We start from the raw sequence: 23,582 nt of genomic DNA, 5'->3' as shown, positions 1-23,582 counted from the left end.
ACTTTAAAACAGTTCACCAGATATAAAATTGTTCAAATAGTAACAGGTCCTACTAAGAAAATAACATAATTTGCAAAATTCTAAGTATGTTTACATTGGATAATATTCTATATTTGATATATTTTGAAGTTATACTTGTATATTAGAACATTTAACACTGTAAGACCATTATTTTATTAATTATGCCACAGAAGTATACTTCTTATATGCATAAATTGTGTTGCTTTATTAACCCTGAATAGGAATCATTGTAATTTTGTTTAGATGGCCAACAATTTCAATATAACCTTCTAAGTGATGTTGTGCTTACAAAACACAACAGCGGAAATGTTCTTAGTATTACCTCCAAATTGAATTACCTGTAGACATATAATCATAATCATATGCCTTCAATACCTACAATTATAATGGAGCTCCTAACAGTTTTATTTCACCCCTAACTTCATCATACAAGTCTTTATAATCCTCATGTTCCTTCACGAGCACCATGATGCAGCCCCTCATTGTACCCATGGCTGAGCCAATGTCTTTCCGACTTGGAGTATAGACATATGGGATGTCTTTTTCTTCACACACAGCGGGTAAGTGGCACATGATTTCGATCGGAGATATGTCACCAGCGAATACCACTATTCTGTAATAGATTTTTAAATATTGTTAGTATAGTACAACTAAAAGTATAGTCTGTACAAAACTTTAAATATATTTGGAAATATTTTAAGGTCATTGAGTAGAATATTTTGTCAGTCAATCAGTTTACTTTGTGAACATATCTGCATTCCTTCATATGAAAATGTCCAATCTTGTCCAAATTGGTATCTCATAAAATTACTTAGCTGATTAATTTTGTTGATTAATTTTTCAAAAAGATGTCAATAGATGGAGTTTTAATTGATAAAGCAGCTTAGTGATTAATGATCATAAACTTTATGGCAGTTTAAATTTACATATTCCTTAAGGCGTGATTATAGTAGTTATCATCATAACAGGTAAAGAGTTTAATTTTCAAGAACAGACATAAGCTTCTGGTAAACAAAAATAACCTCAAAATTGTAAAACCAAAACTCACCCTTTTTCTCCCAAACGGAGTTGTTTCTGAACAATTTTAAGCCCGTTCCTAACGAAATTCTTGTGGCTACTAGATTTCTTGATGAGCTTGTATATTTTCTTACTCAATTTCTTCGGCGCCATGGGCTTTGCGATCACACTGCAATGTTCTACTTTTTCGTCGTAACTTAGCGATTCTGTTTTTACGGACACGTCGCCCTGGTCATCTTGTTCCATCGGTTCCTTCTTTATCTTGGTCATTTTTGGATTTTATTTATTTCTTGTTCCAAATTAGAGTTAAAACCACGTGTGAACTATGTATCGATAAACAAGTCGATAATGTCACTCAAACGTCAAATTCATGAAATCAAGCATCAAAGCGTTTAAAATGTCAAAAGCCAGTCACAGACTACATACGAAACAACTTTTCTTTTATTGAAACTGTAGAGTTGCGTTCAGTCTAAAATATAACATATTATTAAAATTGATTTTGATCGTAACTTCGTGTACTATAATAATGTTTCAAAAAGAGATTTTTCCTTTTACTGCCTTTTTTGAGATAATTAAAACGATTAAAGAAGCTAAATCTTTAACTTTTATTATGTATGCTGTCTTCGACTGTCAGTGTCCAGTGACATGGTTTCCATGGTAACGTCTTTATGTCAACAATATTCGAATCCCGAAAAGTATTAATTGTAATCTAATTAAAATATATTTTAATATAATGCTAAAGAGTGTTAATTAGATTTGGTGTTACACAGAGTCTTGAATGTACAAAATGGTAAGTTGTCCTGCTTCATTTTGAATTTAGAAGTATTTATGTTCGTACGATTATTTTTTTTAAAATAACTCGTATAATTTTGTTTAATATTATCGCTTACTATATCAAATGCTGAACTAATTCACAGCACTACGCTTGTATGCTTTAAAAATAATATTGAAATATTTATCGAAACACTTGCACTATGAAAAATTAATGCAGTTTTGGTAGGCATACAAGATTGTCGGTAAATATTGGAGAATAGTATTACAGAGTGTCTAATCTGTCTTAATGTTATTTTTGGTTTTTTATTTTTTTAAGAGGACAAAGGCACCAATTAGATTCACTTATTCCTTACACTGGCAAACAACACAAATCACATAATGCCAATACTAACCAAAAAATAATTCATAATAAAAATAAAAATAGAATCTTTCAATTAGGGATTGTTAAGCATTCTGAAAAAGTTACGTTCGAATCCTGAAAAGGAGCTGCGTCTGTTACTGCTGGGGCTGGACAATGCTGGGAAGACGACATTGCTGAAGCAGTTAGCATCTGAGGATGTGAACCATGTGACACCAACCGCTGGGTTCAATATCAAGTCAGTACTCTCAAATGGCTTCAAGCTAAATGTCTGGGATATTGGCGGGCAAAGGAAGATAAGGCCTTATTGGCGGAATTATTTTGAGAACACAGATATACTGGTAAGTAAAGAAGTATTTTTTGATAGAAAAAATGCATAAAACAGTACAAATTAATTTGTCCAGGTAAAAATAGCCACAAATTCTAAAATGACACTATTTATCTAAATACTAAGAAATCACTTCACTTTATTACAAGCCTTAAATTTAAAAAAAAATAACTCCTGATGCAGTTGGCAAAAAAGCCTGAAGAAAGAAGTTTTAACTTTATTTGGACTTCTAAGCAGTGAGTTCTTGATTCAAATCCATCAAAAAAGAAATACTTTTGTCTGCTACAGGCAAACAAATACAATAACGTATTATATTCAAATATTACATATACAATATTAATAATTTTTTATTTTGTCACATAAATAAATATTATTATTGTATTAGTAAGTACTAAGTAACACATTTCACTTTAACTATCTTCAGATATATGTGGTGGATTGCTGTGATCACCAAAGGCTGGAGGAGACCAGCTTGGAGCTGACGGAGCTGCTGCAGGATGACAAGCTCCGAGGTGTTCCTCTATTGGTGTACGCTAATAAACAGGACTTGGCTACAGGTAATTGTTATTCATATAATACTTTGACTTGTTCAGAAGTAGCTTGCTGCAACTCTTAAATTACTATTAAATATGGGTTTATTTCTTTAACTAGGGAGGGAATAGTGGAGCAGTAAGTGTGTTAGTGGCACATCTGTGTCAAATATTTTTAAAGACATGCTGCTTCTGAGATTTCATACGGCACAAAGACTGCTATAAAATAATAATAACTGTTTAACTGCATTCAGAAGACTGGAAGCGCATAAGAATTTTTGTTACTAACGGTTCCCAACCCAACTGACTTTTTGCCTCAGTAAATTGATATGAGTGTGCCGTATATTTTTTATTTATGACCACCCCAACTATAACAAAGGGTGTCAAGTTTGAGCCCTGGCTAATTGTGGCATTTATGAAGAACTAGTTTTTACCCGCGGCTTCGCCCGCGTTTAAAAGAAAATAATATGACATACTAACATACATAAAACTGAGAATTTGTACCTTCATTGGAACGACAGTGGCGCCATCTGGCGAAAATTGGTCGTACCAACTCTGGAATCTTCGTGGGCTTATGGACAATAACTGTGCTAAAGATTATCACTTGATCGAATACATAGTTTACGATTCAATCCTAACTAATATTGATTAAAATAATCGATTTTTTTGGTCCAAAAGATCGATTCTCCGATTCATCTCCGTTATCCCTAGTTCCCGTGGGATTTGCGGGTAAAAAAAACTATCCTATGTCCTTTCTCGGGTCTCAGACTATCTTTGTACAAAATTTCATTAAAATCGGTTCAGTGATTTAGGCGTGAAGAAGAGACAACCAGACAGACAGACAGAGTTACTTTCGGATTTATAATATTAGTAAGGATTTAGATCTTTGTTATGACATAAAAATGGTAATTATAACATTATTGTCGTCAGCTCTACCAGCGAGCGAGGTGGCACAGCACCTCGGGTTGCACCTGATCAGGGATCGCACTTGGCAGATCCAGGCGTGTGTAGCTACCGACGGAACTGGAGTTAAGGTACTGATTTTCAATTATTTAATTGAACGTTGATAATAATGATAAGACTAAGAAAAAAATATTAATGTAATTTTTGATATTCAAAAGATTTTGAAGATAGTTTCAAAATGTTAAAGAAGACTTTGGTAAAAATGTGTACATTAAATAAAATAATTCAATTCGATTTAATCGTAAAAGAAATTAATAATAAATTTGTTTGCAATTTAGTACAATTTAAAATAAAATAAAAATTATAAGTAAAATATTTATAGCGTAAACACTAATCACAATATATTATTTATTTAACTCTAAATAATTTTCATAAATAATAAATAAATTAATGTAATTAATTTGTTATTTTACAGGAAGGCATGGAATGGGTGTGCAAGAACATTCCAGTAAAAAAATAATGTTATTACATATTGTGAAATGTCCAATATATAATTATACACGCATGTATACTATAAAAACAAAATAAAAATGTTTGTATATCATACTCTTAAAATCAGGCACCATATTATTTTTTCTGAGAATTGACAATTTCGAAGTTTTCGAAGCTATGTTAAGTCCGCGTAAAACTGCTAGTCCGCTCTGAATATATAAATAAATCGAGTCACCATAGCAAATTGTATGACAACACCTGCTCGAAACAACTTCAGAACGGACTAGCAGTTTGACACCGCCGGGGGGTACCGCGCTGTCTAATCTCGTCACGCTAATATCTACAATTTGCTATTCGATGCGACTCGTTTCTATATTCAGAGCGGACTAGCAGTTTGGCGCGGATTATAATATTTTAAAGCAAAAATCCGCACGATTATATTCTACGTATAAATTGTATAATGTAAAAATCTATACTAAAAATATAAAAGTATACAGAATTATGCTGTGAAAGTTTCTATCATACCTCACTGTCATAATTAACTTAAAATTTGAATTGTGAAAGCCCCCAATTATAATTATAGATAGGTGCTTATCACTTGACGCTACGCACAAATGCTTTGTCTTCATTTAATAATTACATAGATTAATTAATAATAAGTCTTTAACGACAGAAATAGAAAGAAGTATTTTTTTCATACCTACTTTATGTATTAACAAATTAATTTTTGTTTTTATTGTATGTAGATTTTATTTATGCATTAGTTTTATACATTTTTCATCTAGTCATTTTTCGTCTAGGAATGTTTTTTAACTGTGTCCATAATTTTAGTAAATATACATAGCTTTATAGCAAATTAGCACCAAATATTTTGTACCTGCTTTAATATATTTTGATAATCATGAAAAATAAAATATATTTGGAGTGTAGTACGAAAGAAAAAATATTTATCAACGAAATTATCCAATAATTTTATAGCGAATATCTTGCGGCCTAATAATAATAATCAAATTGTTGAATACATTGTTTAATTCTCGATAACTTTTTACTTATTTAATTGTTTGTCATATTACTGTATCTGTTTGTTAATTGTCTCATGTATATATGTATTTATTTTTATTATTATGATGTATAATGACTTTAAACTATGTTTTTTTTTTTAATTTTGTAATTATTATGCAGTTTAATAAAGATTTGTAATTCTGCTATTGTAAGCTTAGTGAATTAATATTTCATGTACATTCCATTTATTTTATTATTATGATAACATATTAAAATTATTTATCCTCGAAATTATGCACATAAATTCTGGCTTTTTGCAAATAAATTTGTCATTGGGAATGCTTGCTGAAAAAATACAATATAATCTAATATTTTTTGTTGTTTATCATAATTCATTATATCAATACTTTTACATGTATTCAATAATTATCACTTGAATATAATAAATAGTATAAAATAGGATTAGTGAATTTATTAGTGGTCTCTTCCATTTGAGTAAATAAAAGAATGACAGTATATTTAAACTTTTATTTTTAAATCATAGTACCCTTTAAAATATATGTACACATATTTTATAGTTAAAATAAGTTTTTTTCGAAAAAAATACTTAGTCACCTTTATTAATTTTCAAAAAGTAATATGATAATAAATTTGCATTTGCAAAAAATAATTTTAGCACCATATCCAGCAATAAAATCTTAATATAAAATTAATATTAACATTTTTATAAAATTAATTTAAAATCAAGTTACTTAATAGTTAACATTTACTTATATTTAAATATTGTCTTTTTATATTTTTATTTTAAACTATTTTGTGTGAAATTACCTAATGCACATAAATGTAAATTATTATGCTTAAATTATCACATAAATATAATTAATAAATCCTTAACAAAAATATTGCGTTTATTTCAATTTTAAATTAATTGTAATAAGTACAGAAATTTAAAAGTTAAAAAATAATAATAATCTAAAAAACCTATTCGGTATAATTGAGCTAAGCAAAATTTAGAATTTGTAAAATAATTATAATTAAAGTTAATAATAATACTTGATTGAAGGACGAGTGAATTTAAATTAAATTTGATTTTAAATATTAAGTACATTACGTCCACAGCTTTAGAATATTATTTAATATTCACATTTTAAATATGTTATGCAAAATTTAAATAATATAATTTATTTATAATTCGCTATGATATACTTCTGTAGTAACTTTCAATTCATGTTCGTGGAATGCTGCGCAGTCCGCTGGATACTTGGCCTGAAGTAGAAAAATAAATAAATTTACAGAAAATGTAAAAAACTACGTTCTAATATAGTTTCGATTTTAAATATCGGTTTTTTTAAAATCACTCATAATTTTTTTCAAACACTCCAAAAATGTCATCATCATCATCAATTACTCTGCCCCACTGCTGCGTACGGGTCTTTTCTCGGAACGAGAATTAGGCCATAGTCCACCGCGTTGGCCAAGTGCGTATTGGTAGACTTCACATACCTTTGAAAACTTTTTTTTAGATTTCTCAGGTATGCTGGTTTCCTCACGATGTTTTCCTTCACCGTTTAAGCAAGTGATAATTAATTTGTAGTACGCACATAACTTTGAAAAATCAGAGGTGCGTGCCTGATATTTGAACCTCGGACTATTCGATCTAGAGACCGAGTTTCTTAACCACTCTATGACTGCTTTTTACTCCAAAATAGTATTCATTCAAAAAATATTTTGTAAACAATCCTGTTATAGAATACATACCTCACAATTAACATCACTCTGTATAGCGTTGTACAGATCCCAGAAACCTTTGCCGTTTTGGAAACTGAGGGCAGCGGATGCGACTAAACTGCTCAGCTTCGTCAGACCTATCTTGAAGCCAGGGAGACCTGAGGAATAAAATAATTCTTAGTTATGTCACTATGTGTGTATGTGTGTTAATTAGTGTAGGTTTACTACTTGTATAGGTGCGGGTTGAATACAGGGTGCGTTACAAATTATAATAATTCCGCAAAGTGTCAAACATTGACTTTTTATGTTGCTTTGCTGACATTGATTCACATTGTAGATTTGTTGGGACCTGTCATAGATTACTGAACCTGTTGAGGACCTAAGAGTGGTTGTGGTGGACATGATTGGTTCTAGCAGAAAACCTACTTTTAACATAGGCTATTTAGGCGATGGAATCGATGCTTCACCACGTTTTGACCATTTATTTCGTTCGATAGCAGTACCGAAAATAGGTCGAAACATTTTAGCGAGTACCTGAAACCAGCTCTAGTTTTTGAAAAGTAACTAAATCTTTGATTCCTGATTTTAAAAGTAGCAGATCTGTGGCCTTAGTAGCTTATCCAGTAAAATTGTTGATCAAAAGTTCTGCTATGGCCCTTGTTTAATACGTTCACATCATCATTAACCCATTACTGTCCCACTACTGGGCACGGGTCCTCCAAGAATAAGAAGGATTAGGCCGTACTCGTACCGCGTTGGCTAAGTGTGGATTAGTAGACTTCACATATCTTCGGAAACTTTTTTATTTCTCGGGTATGCAGGTTTCTTCACGATGTTTTCCTTCTCCGTCAAAGCAAGTGATAATAAATTCCTAATACCCACATAACTTTGAAAAATCGGAGGTGCGTGCCTCATTTGAACCTCAGATCCCTCGATTAAGAGACCGAGTTTCCATCACCTTCCACGTAATAGGTATTGTTGATCAAAGTTTCAACTCACCATGTTTATCCTGATCGTGATGGCGGTTCACCACACACATGAGGTGCTCCTGGCAATGGGGAGCGGCGACGGAATGTTTGTAAGCCCGGTACACTCGTAGCACAGGCTCGATTACTTCTAGGTTGAGTGTGTCTGTCAGTCTGTCTGCCACCGCGTTGTAGTCGCCGCGGCTGGCGAGGGATTGGGATGTCGTTTGCGCCATTTTGAGGGTTTGCTGGAAAAATAAACATTTTTTTATGTCTTATACTAATTTCTATACGTGTTTTTTCTAAATATAAGAGTAGCAGACGTGCATGCAGTCCACCATCCACCATTACCATCAGGGTAAGTGGCTACTGCCGCCCATGGACATCTGCAATTAACCCCAGATAGGATTAGATATTTCTACCTGAGGTCGGCCACAGATGCGCCTCTACCCCTGAGGACTAAGCTGGAACGCCTCGGAAAAGTATGACTCCCTTACCGCACCCTTTAAACCAGAAAGCAGCAGCTAAAAATAAATTATAAAAATCAGGGTGTTGACTACCTTAACATAATCCATTGCAGGTTTAATATAGCTTGAGACATCAGTGTCCATGTCGAGGTAGTTTTTGATGATGTAGTTGATCAGCACGGTGAGAGACTTCTCAGGTTGCTTCATGTTGAAGTGGGTGCTGGCGGGCAGACCCTGGGCTTCGAGGAAGCTGTTTATGATGTACTGGGCTGAGACCATATACCTGGAAAAATTTGGAGTATGATTAATTTAATTAAAGCGATGGAATCGCACTTCTGATTGCAAATTTACAGTAGTCAGTAAAGTGCAATATGAAACCATATTCTCGTTTATTTGATATTCATATTGCCCTATATGCATATTTAAATGAATTAATTTGCTGTACTATTCCATATTTGGTTCATAATCAATTGGAATGTTAACGTGAAATTATTTTGCAATATATTATATGTTTATATTGCATTTATATTTCACTAATGAGTTTGGCAAATAGGGGGTGCATTAGTGTTATGAAAGTTGATTGTAAAATCAAATGCGACCAGCGAGAACTCGTAAATATGGATAATTAAAGGCAGAACTTAGGAAAACAGAATAGGTATGTCGGTTTTGTTATCCCCGACACAAAAAATGGGTTGTTACTTATTAGTTTCATTTTGGGCGCACTATTTTATTTTTAATACTAGCTGACCCGGTAAACGTTGGTTTGCCATATAAATAAAAAAAAAAAGTTAAGGGTGAACAACCCTTATCACTTAGGGTATGAAAAATAGATAGAAGCCGATTCTCAGACCTACTGAATATGCATATAAAATTTGGTGAAAATCGGTAAAGCCGTTTCGGAGGAGTACGACATTGTGACACGAGAATTTTACCTATAAGATGAAGATAGGTACGTAATAAAAAATTAAATAAAAGTCAAATAGTATTTAATATTTCCTACCGTGATAGATACGCTAGGTCTTTTGTACGAAAGAAATCCGAATAAATTTCACATTTCCTTCCTTATAAAAATCTATCCTTTAGGTTCGGAAAATTCAATTTAGGTTCCCAAACCTAGGGTCGGAAGGAATATGTCAGCTGATTTGTTATCTGACCTAAATCGTTCTATTGCTCAGATTTGTAAGGTCTACTGATTTAGATCAATATCTGTTTTAGTTTGAAAGCCATATCCATGTGGAATGTTCCAACTAATGCTCATAATTAATACCAATCTATCGGAAATTTTCCAACTAAAGATTAATATTTAACAATGTGTAGGATTTGCCCGTTATTAATAATGAACACCATACAAAGTTTTACCTTAAAAATGAACATTTGATAATTACTTGATACGCGAAAATTGGATTGATTTATCAAAAACGGGCATAAGACGGATGCATTCAGAATTAGGATACACATCATAACATCAACGTTAATGTAAAGGTCCAAAAACTCTTAATATAATTTAATTCGTTTGTTGAATTTTGGTGTGTCATCATCAACCCACTACCGTCCCGTTGCTGGGCACGGGTTTCCTCTCAGAATGAGAAGGATTAGGCAATGGTTCACCGCGCTGGCCAAGTGCGTATTGGTAGACTTCACATACCTTTGAGATTTTTTTTATAAATCTCTGGTGTGCAGGTTTTTACGATGTTTTCCTTCACCGTACAAGCAAGTGATAATTAATTTCTAATACGCACATAACTTAACAATTAGAGGTGATTGAACCTCGGATCGAAAGGCTGTGTTTCTTAACCACAAGGCTTATCACATTTTGGTGTCCAAAATGATATGGCCTAAGTGTATATTTTTTCAACTAAACATAGTACAATATTATAGGTCTATTATAGTAGGCAGTAAGACTATGATATCAATATAGAGCGTACCAACTTAGTCCATTCATAAAATTCCCCAGTTTCAGTTTAATAATCCACATTGGACCGACTAAGTAGAGCTTAAAAGCGCATTAAATCACTAAAGCACTAAGCTTTAAAGTTCCCTCGTAATTACATAAGATATCATTCTAAAACACTGACGTATGACCGCAACTACCGGAGTTAATTTTCTTTATAGCCCAGATAAAGTACAAGAAATTTGCATTTAAACATAAATTAAGTTGTTCTTGTAAAAATATTTCCAACTTTTCATTGTTAGTCTTTTTTACGGTGGATTTATGAAATGTGAATTTTACAAATTGTCGGATTCTGTTAACGGATATTTTTATATTAATTTGATTGATAATGAAAAGCTCAAAATTTTTCCTAATTTATTTCAAATTAGGAGAATTAACATTTTTAATGTCGACAATTGTTCATTACGGATTTTGTATTTATATATATTTTATATTTGTATTTTGTATATTTTTTATGTAAACGTACCGGTGGTATTTATACAAATTAATATTAAAATTAAGAAGCGGAAAACCTTAAATTATTATCGTAATGTTAAACAAGAAATATGCGGTTTAATGGGCATGATAAGTTTAATGAATGCGGCTAGAGTTAATTAGATAAAAAATGCTTTTTTAAAGTTTGAAGTAGCGAATGAGGATGAAGTAGATACAGAACAGGGGTTTTACTTTTAGCCATAAGACAGCAGCCGTCCACACCTTTTCACCGAAAGCAGAACTACTCTACTACCTGTTACAATCTATTCATAATTACCTCACTGTTGGGTATGAGTGGTCTGAGATTGCGTAAGTGTTGATACTCAAATCTTAAAAATAATATAGGTATTAACTAAGGCAAATATACAGTCCGACCCTAGTTGCTGGATGTTTTAGTTTGAAATAAGTAGATAGTCCTTTGTATTTTCTGTTAATGTAAGTGTTTCGTGTTATCGTGTACAAAAAATATAAGATAAAATATGTTTGCAAATAACCAAAACCCCATCGAAATTGGATCGATAGTTTTTAAGAAAATCACAGACGAAAGGACATCCTTTTAAGAAGTCGGTTATTAAATAAATAAGGTACAAAAATTTTAATACAAATAAATAAGGTAACTAACCTCTGATAAACTTCAGGCTTGGCGACATGGATGACCATTTCCGTCAAATACTTCGACGCTGCTTTGATCCAGTGTCGTCTGAAGGAGTGATTCTCGAAGTTCCTCATCATCAGCTCGAAGCTGAGGTTCCCGTCCGGCCCCATGAACGCCTTCATTGCTCGCTTCAATCCTGACTTCTCCCAAATGGTCCTCCCTAACTCCGAGTTGATGAACAGGTCCCAATATAGATGTGCTTTTTCGAAAAATGGAGGTAGGAATCCAGCGTGGTCTTTGTGATCCTCTGACCGCTTGTCTACTTCGCTTTGGGAGAAGGCGTTGATGGTACTCATTATCATTGGAAGGAAGCCTGCTGTGTTCTTGTTGCCAAGGAATCCTGAAGCTAAACTCAGCAGGCTGTCCATATTGAGGTCGCTGTCCTTGGTTTGTCGTTTTTGACGAGTTGGTTGGTCGTTCGAAGTCATTTGCTGAGCGAACATCGATACCATTGACCCAATGAGCGAGGGATCCATTTTGCCGTCTTGACCGCCAAGAAGGCTGCCGAGACCTGTAAATGGTTTTATTTTTTTAAAGAAACAAATGAGTAATAGTATAATTGATAGCGAGTGATAATTGCTATCAAATACCCATGAACAAGCAATTCAATGTGATATTATGTGATGTGATGGGATTGAAGTTCTACCTGAGGTTGACAACATATTGTTGTTGCGTTGTTGACTTAGTAATTAATGATTCGGTTTGAACGCTTCGTTCATAATAATAAACAATACGTGGTAGCCCTATTCTCTGGTATAAGTTTGCAATAGATGAAGCGGTTGTGTCTTTGTAGGCGAAACGCGAAGGTCTCTTAATTTAAAACATGATAACTAATGAGAGAATTTTGCCTCTATGAAATAATTTTAAGACAAGATAACATGCCACAGTGCTGGGCATAGTTCCTCCACAAAAGGCTTGGAGCGTATTCCAAAGAGCATACTGAATATACGGAAAAAAATGAAGTCATCGTGGAATGTCATCGAAAGATAAAACAAACAAACACATAAAACGCGTAAAAAATACATATTGTCTTACCCGACAGAATATCCCCAACGTTTCCATTGGCGGTGTCTTGGCCAAACAAGGAGCCGAGGTTCTTAGCGTTGTCTCCTTGCATCAGGGTGCCCACGAGGCTCCCCATCGCAGCTAACCCGTTCCCATTGTCACCGTTCCCCATGTTCTGGAGTAAGGAAGACGCGAGGTCCAGGAATGGGTTGTCATCATCACTCCGGCTTGTTGGTAGGTAGACTAATTGGCACAGGACTATGAGGAGGATGGCACGCGCCATGGTGTCTGGAAGAAGAAACATTAAATATATGTAAAAGTGGGAAAAAACAATTAAAAAATATATATATATATATATATATATATATATTGTCATTTTCTTTGTCTAAGTATAAAGAAGTAGCAGACGAGCATGAATGATACCTGATGGTAAGTGGGCACTGCCGCCCATGAACATCTGTAATTAATCCCAAATAATATTATATATCATGAGAACGACCACAGATGTTCAGCTACTTCTGGACTAGGTTGGAATGCCTTTGTCCCTGTAGTTCCGGGACCAGAATAGGGCTACGGTATCCCCTGCCTGTCGTAAGAGGCGACTAAAAGGGGCTTTCGGGGTTACGGGCGGCAAGAGTGGGAGCTCGAACCGCCCGGCTAGCGACCCCGGGAAGGACGACGGTATGTGTGGTCGCATTCCGTCGTATACACCAGACGGTGTGGTGACACAAAGTCACCTGGGCGGAGCCCGACGGGGCAGTGCGCTGAGAGGACTCCGGTCGCGTTCCTTTGGAGATCCCGGAGTCCTCTACGCAGCGCCGAGGACGGCCACCGGGGGGGTTTTAGTGCGGTAAAAGTCCCACATAACCCCGTGTCGCTCCCACGGCACCGGGTACCTTTTGAAGGTTTCCCCCTCGAAAAGAAAAAAAAAAAAAAAAAAAAAAAAAAAAAAGGTTGGAATGCCTTGGAAAAGTAAACCAGAACACAGCAGCAATTAACACTGAAGTTATTAGGCTGAAATAGGTGTGGTGGTTGAGACAAAGTAGAACCAGAGAGTGTCATAAGAAGATAAAAGAATCTTTGAAAATCTCAGCCCTTGGTCAAATTTTTAGTTTATAGGTACTTGAGTTTCTACCAAAAGATGACGAAAACCGAAGCCGAAGTTTCGGTCGGACAATGCCAGAAACGAACTTATGGTCAGCCGTGTGACAATAGACATTATTTGATTATGAGGCTTGGTAGTAAATAATTGACTACCCGCTAAATAAGTTTCGAATAAAGCCCATAAAATATGAGAACCAGGTACACATAAAACGGTTTATGTTTATTTCCTTACAATGGTCGTAAACATTTATGTAGGTAGCTTTGCAGATTTAAATGTATGGATGTGCCGCGATAAATGTATGATTTCATTTAATTTAAAGTTTCACGAAGTTGATGTGGCTATGTTAACAGATTTCATGTTAAATTTGAATAGATAAGTTGTTAAACTGTTAGAATCATTGAGATCTTTTAAAATACAGTGGAACCTTTAGTAGTTTAACTCCAAAAGGATCTCCACCACCTTTATTTCCTTACACCTCTGCTTTATAATAGTACTGTTAAGAGTTGATCTGGTCTGGTTTAAAGTATGTGGTTTACAGGAGTAACTTATGTTCAATTATGCTAATATAGTTATCTAGGGTAGCGACCACATCTTAGGCCAAACTGTTTATATCCAATCCTATTTGGCTTTGATTCTGTATCGAATATCTGTATGTAATATACCCACAATCATTATTACAATTACGATTTGAACTCGAAGGCATATCCATTAATTTAAATCAACGTGGCTTATCAAAGATATGTTGAACATAAAATGCGTATGACATCCAATGTCCATGGACGAATGTACAAAAAGGGTTGATATACGAATGAGGAGTCAGTTTCACACCGTTTTTATAACTATATGGAACTTTTACGGATGACTCGTTGACCTAAATGGAAAGAACTAACAAATATTCGCGACACTGCGAATTTCCGAAGCTTTCGCTATCTCAAAATGAATATACATGCGTCCAAAGGTCGAAATTTAATCGAAAATACTGAAAATTGAGAATATTTTTTATTAATAAAAGTGTCAGTATTCATTTATTTATTTATAAAGACAAGTCAAGCATTCATTGACTATGTGGAGTTCCCGCAACTCGTCAAGAGATGGCGCTATAAATTTCTGAATCACGCTATCAAAGTTTTCTCAACGTCTTATACATATACAAGTTCCGAACTGAGACTTAGGCTGTTTGTCCACCGCACCGTCACCGAGCCGATACCGAGGACGAGATTATTTTGGGGCCGATTTTAATATGTCGTGACGGTGATAATTTGTCCACCGCGACCGATATCGGCGGGTTATTTAGTTCCAGCTGTCACGCGTGTGACGGCAGTGTATGGACAAGTTCCAATTTGTTTTATATTGCCGGCACATGCGCCCGTCAAAATCTCGGTGCCGATCTAGCGGTCATCCCGATCTACTAGAAATATCGGCGGCCGGGATGACGGTGCTCGCGAGACGGACGTGCGCTGGACAAGCAGCTATAGTAAATGTATGTACGCTACTTCGGCGCCGTTATCGGTATCGGCTCGGTAACTGTGGCGGTGCACAAACAGCGTTATGGAGCACCAATACTCGCAGGCATGATCACCAAGCCCGTTACATCTTCCTTTGTCAAAACTACATTATTTTTACAAGTCACTTCGTATGTATGTGAGGGTGTTCTAACTGAATTGAAATTTGAATAGACGTTTGGTTTACATGACAATACTTAAGTGATGCCAAATTTGGTCACTCCAAGATGGCTGATTTATTTTTATGCACCTCCATATTATGCATTGAAGTCAAATAAATTTATAAACAAACATATTATTATTTTTTTAAATTTAGTAACAAAAAGTAAAAAAAAAGTAGACAAAAGTAACAATTATTAATAATGTTCACAAATTTCTTTGCTTCCATAACTAGCAATTTCTGATCAAAATAAAACTGTGTGCCGTTTGCAAATAAATAACAAAGGAATACCCAATGCTGTCTGACGTCACTAAGCCAACCCAACCTAAACAGAACATAACAATAGATGAAAGACGATTTAAAGATCCCTTCCATATGGTTGAATATTCGTGAAGAAAGTCTGCCAGAGAGATTTCGCTTTTAAGAGTCATGGATGATATTCAATGTAACCAGTCGACCAAAACGATATTACCCATGTTTTATTCATAATTATGATACGTGAATCACGCGAGAGTTGACTTGGATAAGAAATTAAAAAGGAAAAGAGGAAAATGGACGAGATAATAGTGGTTTGTGTAAAAACATTTCATGTTATTGAAGATAGAAAAAACATAATTGAATTTAAATTGGTACATAACGTCACACAAAAATGACGGGATCGCAAGTTGTCCCCAATTTGAGATGTTTATTTTATCGTGTACTGTAGTCTGATAAAAATAAATAAATATAATTTACATAAAATCAGATCATTTATTAATTATTTTTATATATTTTACAAGTCATTCATATTACCTATATTGAAGATATTGATCTTTACTTATAATCTTTTTTATCTATCAGTTTTAAGGAAATAAAATGTTATTTATAAATTCTTATAAAAATGTCGTTTTAAAACTGCAAACGTAATCGGTACATTATTGATAAAAATATTGCTTTACGATAACTGAAACTATGATATTTAATTAATTTCATTTATATGATAGCAATTATTCTGATGTTAGCGTCATATTACGTTTTTTGGGCTATCCCCACTCCCCCTACTGGTACTGTAGGGCGGCAAAATTAGCTTTTTCATATTATTGCGCAATAATATGGACGAGGTTCAAACTTTTGCGCCCCGGACGGCATTTAGGGGCGGCAAGACGATCGTAACATGCCCACGGAAAGATTCATGTTTAGTCACTGGTGGTCACCCATCCAAATGCGGATCATGCCTGATGTTCATGAATTTAATCACGATTATATTCATAAGATGATATTATTGTTATTTTGCAATTACAATAGAATGGAAACACCGAATGATCTTGAGTTTCTATCTTAGAAAATGAAAATCTGTAGACACAATATGAATTTCACGTCTCAGAAAATTGAGTTCAGAATGCATAGATATGACAATTTGTAAGGATCGTTACACACCGTAATGAGTGACGTTTCTAATAGGGACGCTTTCACGGAAAAGTTACTTTCTTCTTTACAAAGTTTGGATTGAAAAATCTATTTTCATTGAAGAAAGTATTGAAGAGCTTATAAATGTGTGGATTTAGCTGTGTTTAAAATATTGTAGTGGTAAATGCTTGCAGTGTAAATCACACCATGACAGCCATTAAATGGCTGACAGAATTGTCAGCAGTTTAAGCCATTTAATGGGTTCCTTCCATTTTGTTGTTTTTTGCCTTGTGGCAGTGAGATATCTATACTTATCTATGGGTGGTAAGCGGATATTGTCGCCCATGGACATTTCACCACCATATAGAATATATTCTATTAGAAGCTGATCACAAATGCGTTGACCCTCATGCAAATTAACCAGCGTCCACATCCTTCAAACTTAACACAGAACTTATTTACCGTGACAGTTGTACCTCCCAAATTGAAGCATACTGTCTCTACCACTTTTCAAAATAACTTGAAAAAAAGATCAATCTTTTTAGAAAGATGGAAAACAGACAGAAATGACGCGTTTTTTACGTTGACGTTTTTTATTTTCTTTCCACACCTCGTTTATATAACTTGAGAGTTAACCGAGATCGTAAATTGAAAAGATAAACGAAGTACGAAGTTAGAGTCAACATTTACGAGAACATTATAAACTCCGTCGACTCCTGGATTTTATTTCGTTACGATTGCCATAAACAGTCGAATATACCGTGTGACGTTTTGTATATTTCGTTTTTTACCACGATTTTATTAGTTTGGGTTATATCTATGTATGTATGTATGTATGTATGTAAAGGAATCTTTGAACTCGATTTTTACCCACTTTGAACGGTCCGATGACAATACACGATTTTAATATTTTTATCCCATTCTCCTCATCAGGATCGTCAGGAATCAGGATTTACGATTTTCCTTGTGCGATTTTAGTGTGGTTTTTAGTTTTTTTATAATTATACAACCTAATAAATAACTATAATTATTTAACCACATTAAAAGATAATAAATGTTTAATATACTATGTGTCAGCAGTTAAGAATGTTACATTCTTTATCTATCTTTTTATCGAATTTAACCTAACGGTGTTTATAAAACAATTGATATATTTAATTAATTACAATAAATTATACCGACACACAACTATATTTTATACAAATAGTAATAAATTATATTTTTTTGTATTTCCTTTGAGCGAACATCGTTTAATTGGAAATCAACAAGCTCATTACCACAGATAATATTTAATGTATTACCCAGAAGTCAGTTAATATTTAAATTACTTCAAGATGGCGACGCGCACACCGTTAATTGGGATTTTTATATTCATTTGCTTCGTATTATCGGGTTTTGTGGATTTATTTAAGGGATATTAAAATGTTCTTATCCACTTTTTAATATAACTTATACGTTTTTTGAGAGATTTGTGTACATTTCTTTGGCACGTCCCGTGGGGTAACAATTTTTTAGATTTTAAAATAATATGACATATGATTAGTCTTGTTAACGCGAGAAACATTAAAATATAAAAATATATATTTTTTGAAATATAGATAATAGTACATTACGATACGAGGACGAAAAATTTTTTTCTGACAAGTGTGAGTTTGCAGGCCGAGCCGCAGGCGAGGACTGCAATCACACGAGTCAGAAAAACATTTTTCGTCCGCGTGTTGTATAAAATTTTATATTACGGGGTCGGAAATGGGGGTTTTGCGCACGCGAAGCGTGCGTAAAACGTCAATTTACGCACGCCGTGATATAAAATATATTTTTTTTGAACTTACGTTAAGTAACTCAATATTTTAACTGACTTTTATAGTTTTTTCTTTAGTAGAGTAGGGTATTTCCTATATATTTGCACATTTTTCAAATGAAACAAAATCTACAAAAATATATTTTTCTTATAATATTAATATACATAATATAATTGTAAGATACATAATATTGTAGTGTAGTCTAACCTTAAAATACCGGTACCTGATGACGTCACTATCACGGTGATCACGATCGTTCGTTGACCTCCCACCTGTTCTATTCCTAACCCCGAAACGTTCATTCATATTTTTGATTATATCTGGCTATTATAAATAAATAAAATAATAATAAAAAATAAAAATAAAATATAATAGAAATAACACATTATAAACTGTTTTCTGAATGTTCGTATTATTTAATTTATAAATACAATTTTTATAATATAATTTTTAATTATACATATTGCAAATTTTAAGTTGTTCTCATTGATTTTTTTTTACAATTTTAATGTCATTTTTAGAGTGTAACTTCACTTTGATTAAATTTAACTTATTTAACTTTTGATTTAACAAATGTTTCGAAATATTAAATTTGACAGTAGTCATCGAATAGTTATGTCAACTCACTATCAGGAATATCCGAAACTTTCTCCACAAATGTACCTGTTAAGCACCGTTTCTGTTCTTCGGAGTCGAACAAAAAGTATACTTAAAAACAGTGAATCATTCTTAAGTTATTGAGGAATATATTATAAGTTTTCGGAACAGGTTCCGATAACATAAATTACCGCGAAACTACTTTTACTATCAGGAATAGCGTAACCATAGATTAGTAAAGATACTTTGCCGCCTTGAAATTGAATGAAGCCACAAATGGCTTATTATCGTAAGTTCTTTTTTTTGAATTCTTGACAGATAACAACGTTTTTAGAGAAAATGTACGTATAAATAACTAATACTGCGTAATTTACATGAATTTACATAATAAATAAATAATTATTTCAAATATTTTAGGGATATTTTAGCACGGAGACGTGGCAAAACTTTTTTACGCAAGTATTTCAATTCTCAAAACTAGGTACATTTTCTAGTTAGGAGTGAGTAATCTTTACTTATCTATGAGCGTAACTAATAACTTTCCTTGTTTTATCTTTGGTTATTGTATTAAGTATTGTATTTGCTAAACGGTGGCCATGACGGAAGTTAAGATTCATGCGAAAAATAATAACGATAAAAGATTTGTTACGGTTAATTTATAATGGTTTAATAGAAAACATTTTAGAAATATATGAATGGCGAAGACCCGCGTGGCGAAGCGGCCACCATACCGGTCTGATGCGCAAAACGTCCCGGGTTCGATCCCCGGCCAGACAGATATCTAAATGATGAATTTTGATTTCTGTTTCTGGGTCTGGGTGTTTGTGTATTTGTCTATGTGTGTGTCCATGGCACCCACGACACAGGGAATCCTAGTGTGGGGCTGTGAGTGTAGAGAGCGTTTAAAAAAAAAAAGAGATATAATACTGAAGAAAATAATACGGAAAGATATTATGTTAAGAAATTATTTGATAGATTCGAGATTTATATTTATAATTTATATTTATAATTTAATTTATATTTTTTATTTAGATTTATATTTTGTCTAATCGAATTTTATTTTTACAATCATAACATTTTATTAAAATAAACAGGAAGTATTTTATTGTTATATTTAAACAAAAGGATTAATTTGATTACTCGCTAATTCTTAAACATTCGTCTGAATAAGAAATAAATCACGTGTGATTTTCAAACAAACGTTTTTGTTCTGAACAATGAATGTATCATTAAGAGAAACATTTTTAATGTAATTACCGTTGTAAGAATATTCTCGATATGGTTATTCATGGTGTTCAGGGTGTTCATCATCAACCCAATATTGTCCCACTGCTGGGCACGGGTCTCTCAGAATGAGAAGGATTAGGCCATAGTCCACCGCGCTGGCCAAGTGCGTATTGATAGACTTCACATGCCTTTGAGATATTTTTTTATAAATTTCAGGTATGCAGGTTTCCTCACGATGTTTTCCTTCACCGTTTTAGCAAGTGATAATTAATTTCTAATACGCACATAATTTCGAAAAATCAGAGGTACCTGGGATTTGAACCTCTGACCCCTCGATCGAGAGGCTGAGTTTCTTAACCACTAGGCTATAGCCACTGCTAGGCCACTGCTTATGGTTATCACTGCCTATGGTATTCAGGGTGTAGCTGACGTTATTCATGGTTCAGTCATGGTTCAGAGTGGTCATGACCACTCCTAGAATTATTTGAATTTTGCCCACCTGACAAGATTTGGGTCTTGCTCCAAAAGGATTTGAATTTTGTTTCCCTAGCAATTTTGAAGTTTGCGCCTCTGCAAAAGATTCAATTGTGAACCCATGGCAAGATTTGAATTCTGTACCCCTGCAAGATTTAATGTTTATGCTCCCAAGACTTTTAGTAGAGGGAGAATTATTCTGAACAATTAAGTTTGAAACCTTAACAACCTCTTTTTGCGCTGTTATATTTCAAACATGGTCTTTACATTGACCTATTTTCAACGACCCAAAAAGTTTATTTTCCTTATGTGGGACAGTAAATGTGCTTCCCTGGCAACGGCCCATCAGACCGTCTCCTGGATACGATTCTGATTTCTGAAGGTAATTGCTCCGTATCCATAGAAATTCGGTTTCCGTATATTTGTATCCTCAAAACTCCACAAGTAGGGTATTTTTTTAATATAGGAGTAGCAGACGAGCATGCACTTCACCTGATGGTAAGTGGCTAACGCCCATGGATATCTGTAATCAACCCCAGATTAGATATTCCTACCTGAGGTCGGCCACAAATGCTCCGCTACTCCTGAGGACTAAGCTGAAACTTCTCGGCAAAGTATGTCTTCTTGTATTGTTGTATGCTGCTATGAGGTAAAAAAAGCATATATGGTCAAATTGAGTAACCTCCTCCTTTTTTGAAGTCGGTTAAAAAGAGGTGTGACGGTGGTGCCGCCGGAGTCGAACCACAAAGGTAGTCAATGGATTGACTTAAAAGTTTATACATCGTTACATATAACTTCTTATCCTAAAGTCCCCACAGGAATATCAGATTAAGCCACAGCGTGAGCCTAAGTTTAGCATAATATTTAGGGAAAGATATTTAAGGTTTTTGGGACGCTTTAGTATTCTTTGATCCCTGTCACAGATGGCTACAAGGATATCCTTAGCTGACACAATATATTTTTGTAACATAAAAAGGGTTTTCATATTGACAAGGAAAATAAATCAAACGCCAAATTATGCAAGAAACTTTGTTCGTTATTGCATACTGATACGTGTATTATAACTTAAACGGGATTTATAATTAGAAGGAAGATGATGCCTGTAATAATCAATCTTAATAAAGTTATGCCTTTTTTTTTTGACGAGGGAGAAACCTTCAAAAGGTACCCAGTGTCGTGGGAGCGACACGGAGTTATGTGGGATTTTTACCGCACTAAACCCCCCCCCCCCCCCCCCCCCCCGGTAGCAATACTCACCACTGACGGACTCCGGGATCTCCAACGGAACGCAACCGGAGTCCTCTGAACGTGTTGCCCCATCAAGCTCCACCCAGGTGAGCCCAGGCGCTCTCCACACCGTCTGGTGTTTACGACGGTATGCGACCACACATACCCGTCCTTCCCGGGGTCGCTTGCTGGACGGTTCGAGCTCCCACTCCTGCCGCCCGCAACCCCGGAAACCCCCTTTTAGTCGCTTCCTACGACAGGCAGGGGATACCGTAGCCCTATTTTGATCCCGGTACTACAGGGACAAACAATGTTATGCCTATCACTGTTCGAAATGACGAGATAGATAGGCCAAAGTTGTCAAATTTAGAACATTAGTAGGCAAAAATTGGCTAGGATTGATTCTTAATAACGAGCTTAAGCACCTGAGAACACCTCAGAACTCTGAATCTTTGAGAATACTATTAAAACTCAGGTATGTCGGCCTTATAACAGTTTTCATCGCCGTTACAAATGATGATTCATTTCTAATATGCACAAGATTTAGCATAAGACGAGGTCCACATTGATATAGGCAATGAATATAACAGCAATATGTAATATACAATGTGATCATATTGTACGGACATTAAATAAATTCAGAGCATGAATAAAATAAAATCCTAGGAACTGTAGTAGCCCGAAAGAAAATAAGATTTAAATTCATCAGTAGGTAAATATTGTTTCTTTATAACAAAAAGTATATAATGTATAATAAGTCCACTAATACGCAATAAATTAGATTATATTTAATTTAAGATCAATAAATGTGCATTAAAATTTGATGAACTTGCGATAAAAAATGTAAGAAAAATTTGATTTAAAAATACAAGTAACATGCAATAAAACGTGACAATTTTTTACCTTTAGTTATTAAAAGTAACGCATAAAATATTTTGTAACTTACCCACGATTTCTTCTTTCAAGCGATTAAACTATATAGTAATATATTCCCGAACTGTTCAGTCACTGATTATTCTCGCATCACAAAAACAATGGCCGTATCTTATTAATTAGTTATGTTAATTTTATCTTGCCTATACCTAGTTTATCGCGTATTACGATAATTTCAAAATGCCGCACATTACTTTACGCACCGGTAATTGTTAAAAGATTAACCACGTATCCATAGTACCGATTCCTTTCAGTGTTGCCACACGAAAATTCACGAAATATATATAATTTGAAACGTAACACTGGTAATAAAATATTTTTAAATGACGTTCCAAATTCAAACTGAATACCGCGCTCCGGCGTACGAGCAACGTCAACTCACGTAGAATTTTTACTTCGTCTACACCGAGCTACTACTGTTATCTTTGTTACGCGTATAGCTCTCTCTTTTTCTTAGCTATGGAAAACACGGGTGCATCTGCCCTTGACTCTGAACTCG

General features: G+C 34.3%; 3 protein-coding genes across 4 annotated transcripts; 1 reads left to right on the top strand and 2 right to left on the bottom strand.

Annotated features, from left to right (window-relative positions):
* Positions 1–1,412, bottom strand: NHP2 (NHP2 ribonucleoprotein). The gene is made up of 2 exons (XM_073079340.1): positions 1,070–1,412; positions 1–634 (listed from the first exon to the last, which is right to left on the bottom strand). The coding sequence occupies exons 1-2, from the start codon at positions 1,306–1,308 to the stop codon at positions 403–405; spliced, it is 471 nt and encodes a 156-aa protein (XP_072935441.1). The 5' UTR covers positions 1,309–1,412; the 3' UTR covers positions 1–402.
* Positions 1,413–1,675: 263 nt separating this feature from the next.
* LOC140747181 (ADP-ribosylation factor-like protein 3) lies at positions 1,676–4,587 on the top strand. 2 transcript variants are annotated; one of them, XM_073079471.1, is made up of 5 exons: positions 1,676–1,828; positions 2,296–2,511; positions 2,923–3,055; positions 3,959–4,062; positions 4,407–4,587. In XM_073079471.1, the coding sequence occupies exons 1-5, from the start codon at positions 1,817–1,819 to the stop codon at positions 4,449–4,451; spliced, it is 510 nt and encodes a 169-aa protein (XP_072935572.1). In that variant the 5' UTR covers positions 1,676–1,816; the 3' UTR covers positions 4,452–4,587. The 2 variants fall into 2 exon arrangements, with proteins under 2 accessions (XP_072935572.1, XP_072935564.1); XM_073079463.1 differs by having other exon boundaries at positions 2,251–2,511.
* Positions 4,588–5,939: 1,352 nt separating this feature from the next.
* LOC140747141 (uncharacterized) lies at positions 5,940–23,581 on the bottom strand. Its single transcript, XM_073079417.1, has 7 exons — positions 23,097–23,581; positions 12,701–12,958; positions 11,633–12,176; positions 8,679–8,868; positions 8,153–8,366; positions 7,184–7,311; positions 5,940–6,691 (listed from the first exon to the last, which is right to left on the bottom strand). The coding sequence occupies exons 2-7, from the start codon at positions 12,951–12,953 to the stop codon at positions 6,611–6,613; spliced, it is 1,410 nt and encodes a 469-aa protein (XP_072935518.1). The 5' UTR covers positions 12,954–12,958; positions 23,097–23,581; the 3' UTR covers positions 5,940–6,610.
* Position 23,582: the final 1 nt, after the last annotated feature.

This window comes from Epargyreus clarus, unplaced genomic scaffold, assembly GCF_041222505.1.
Source record: "Epargyreus clarus isolate Ecla_fem2 unplaced genomic scaffold, WU_Ecla_fem_2.2 ptg000002l, whole genome shotgun sequence".
Classification (NCBI taxonomy): domain Eukaryota; kingdom Metazoa; phylum Arthropoda; class Insecta; order Lepidoptera; family Hesperiidae; genus Epargyreus; species Epargyreus clarus.
Note: the sequence above shows the minus strand (reverse complement) of the source record. Positions and strands in the feature narration are given on the sequence as shown.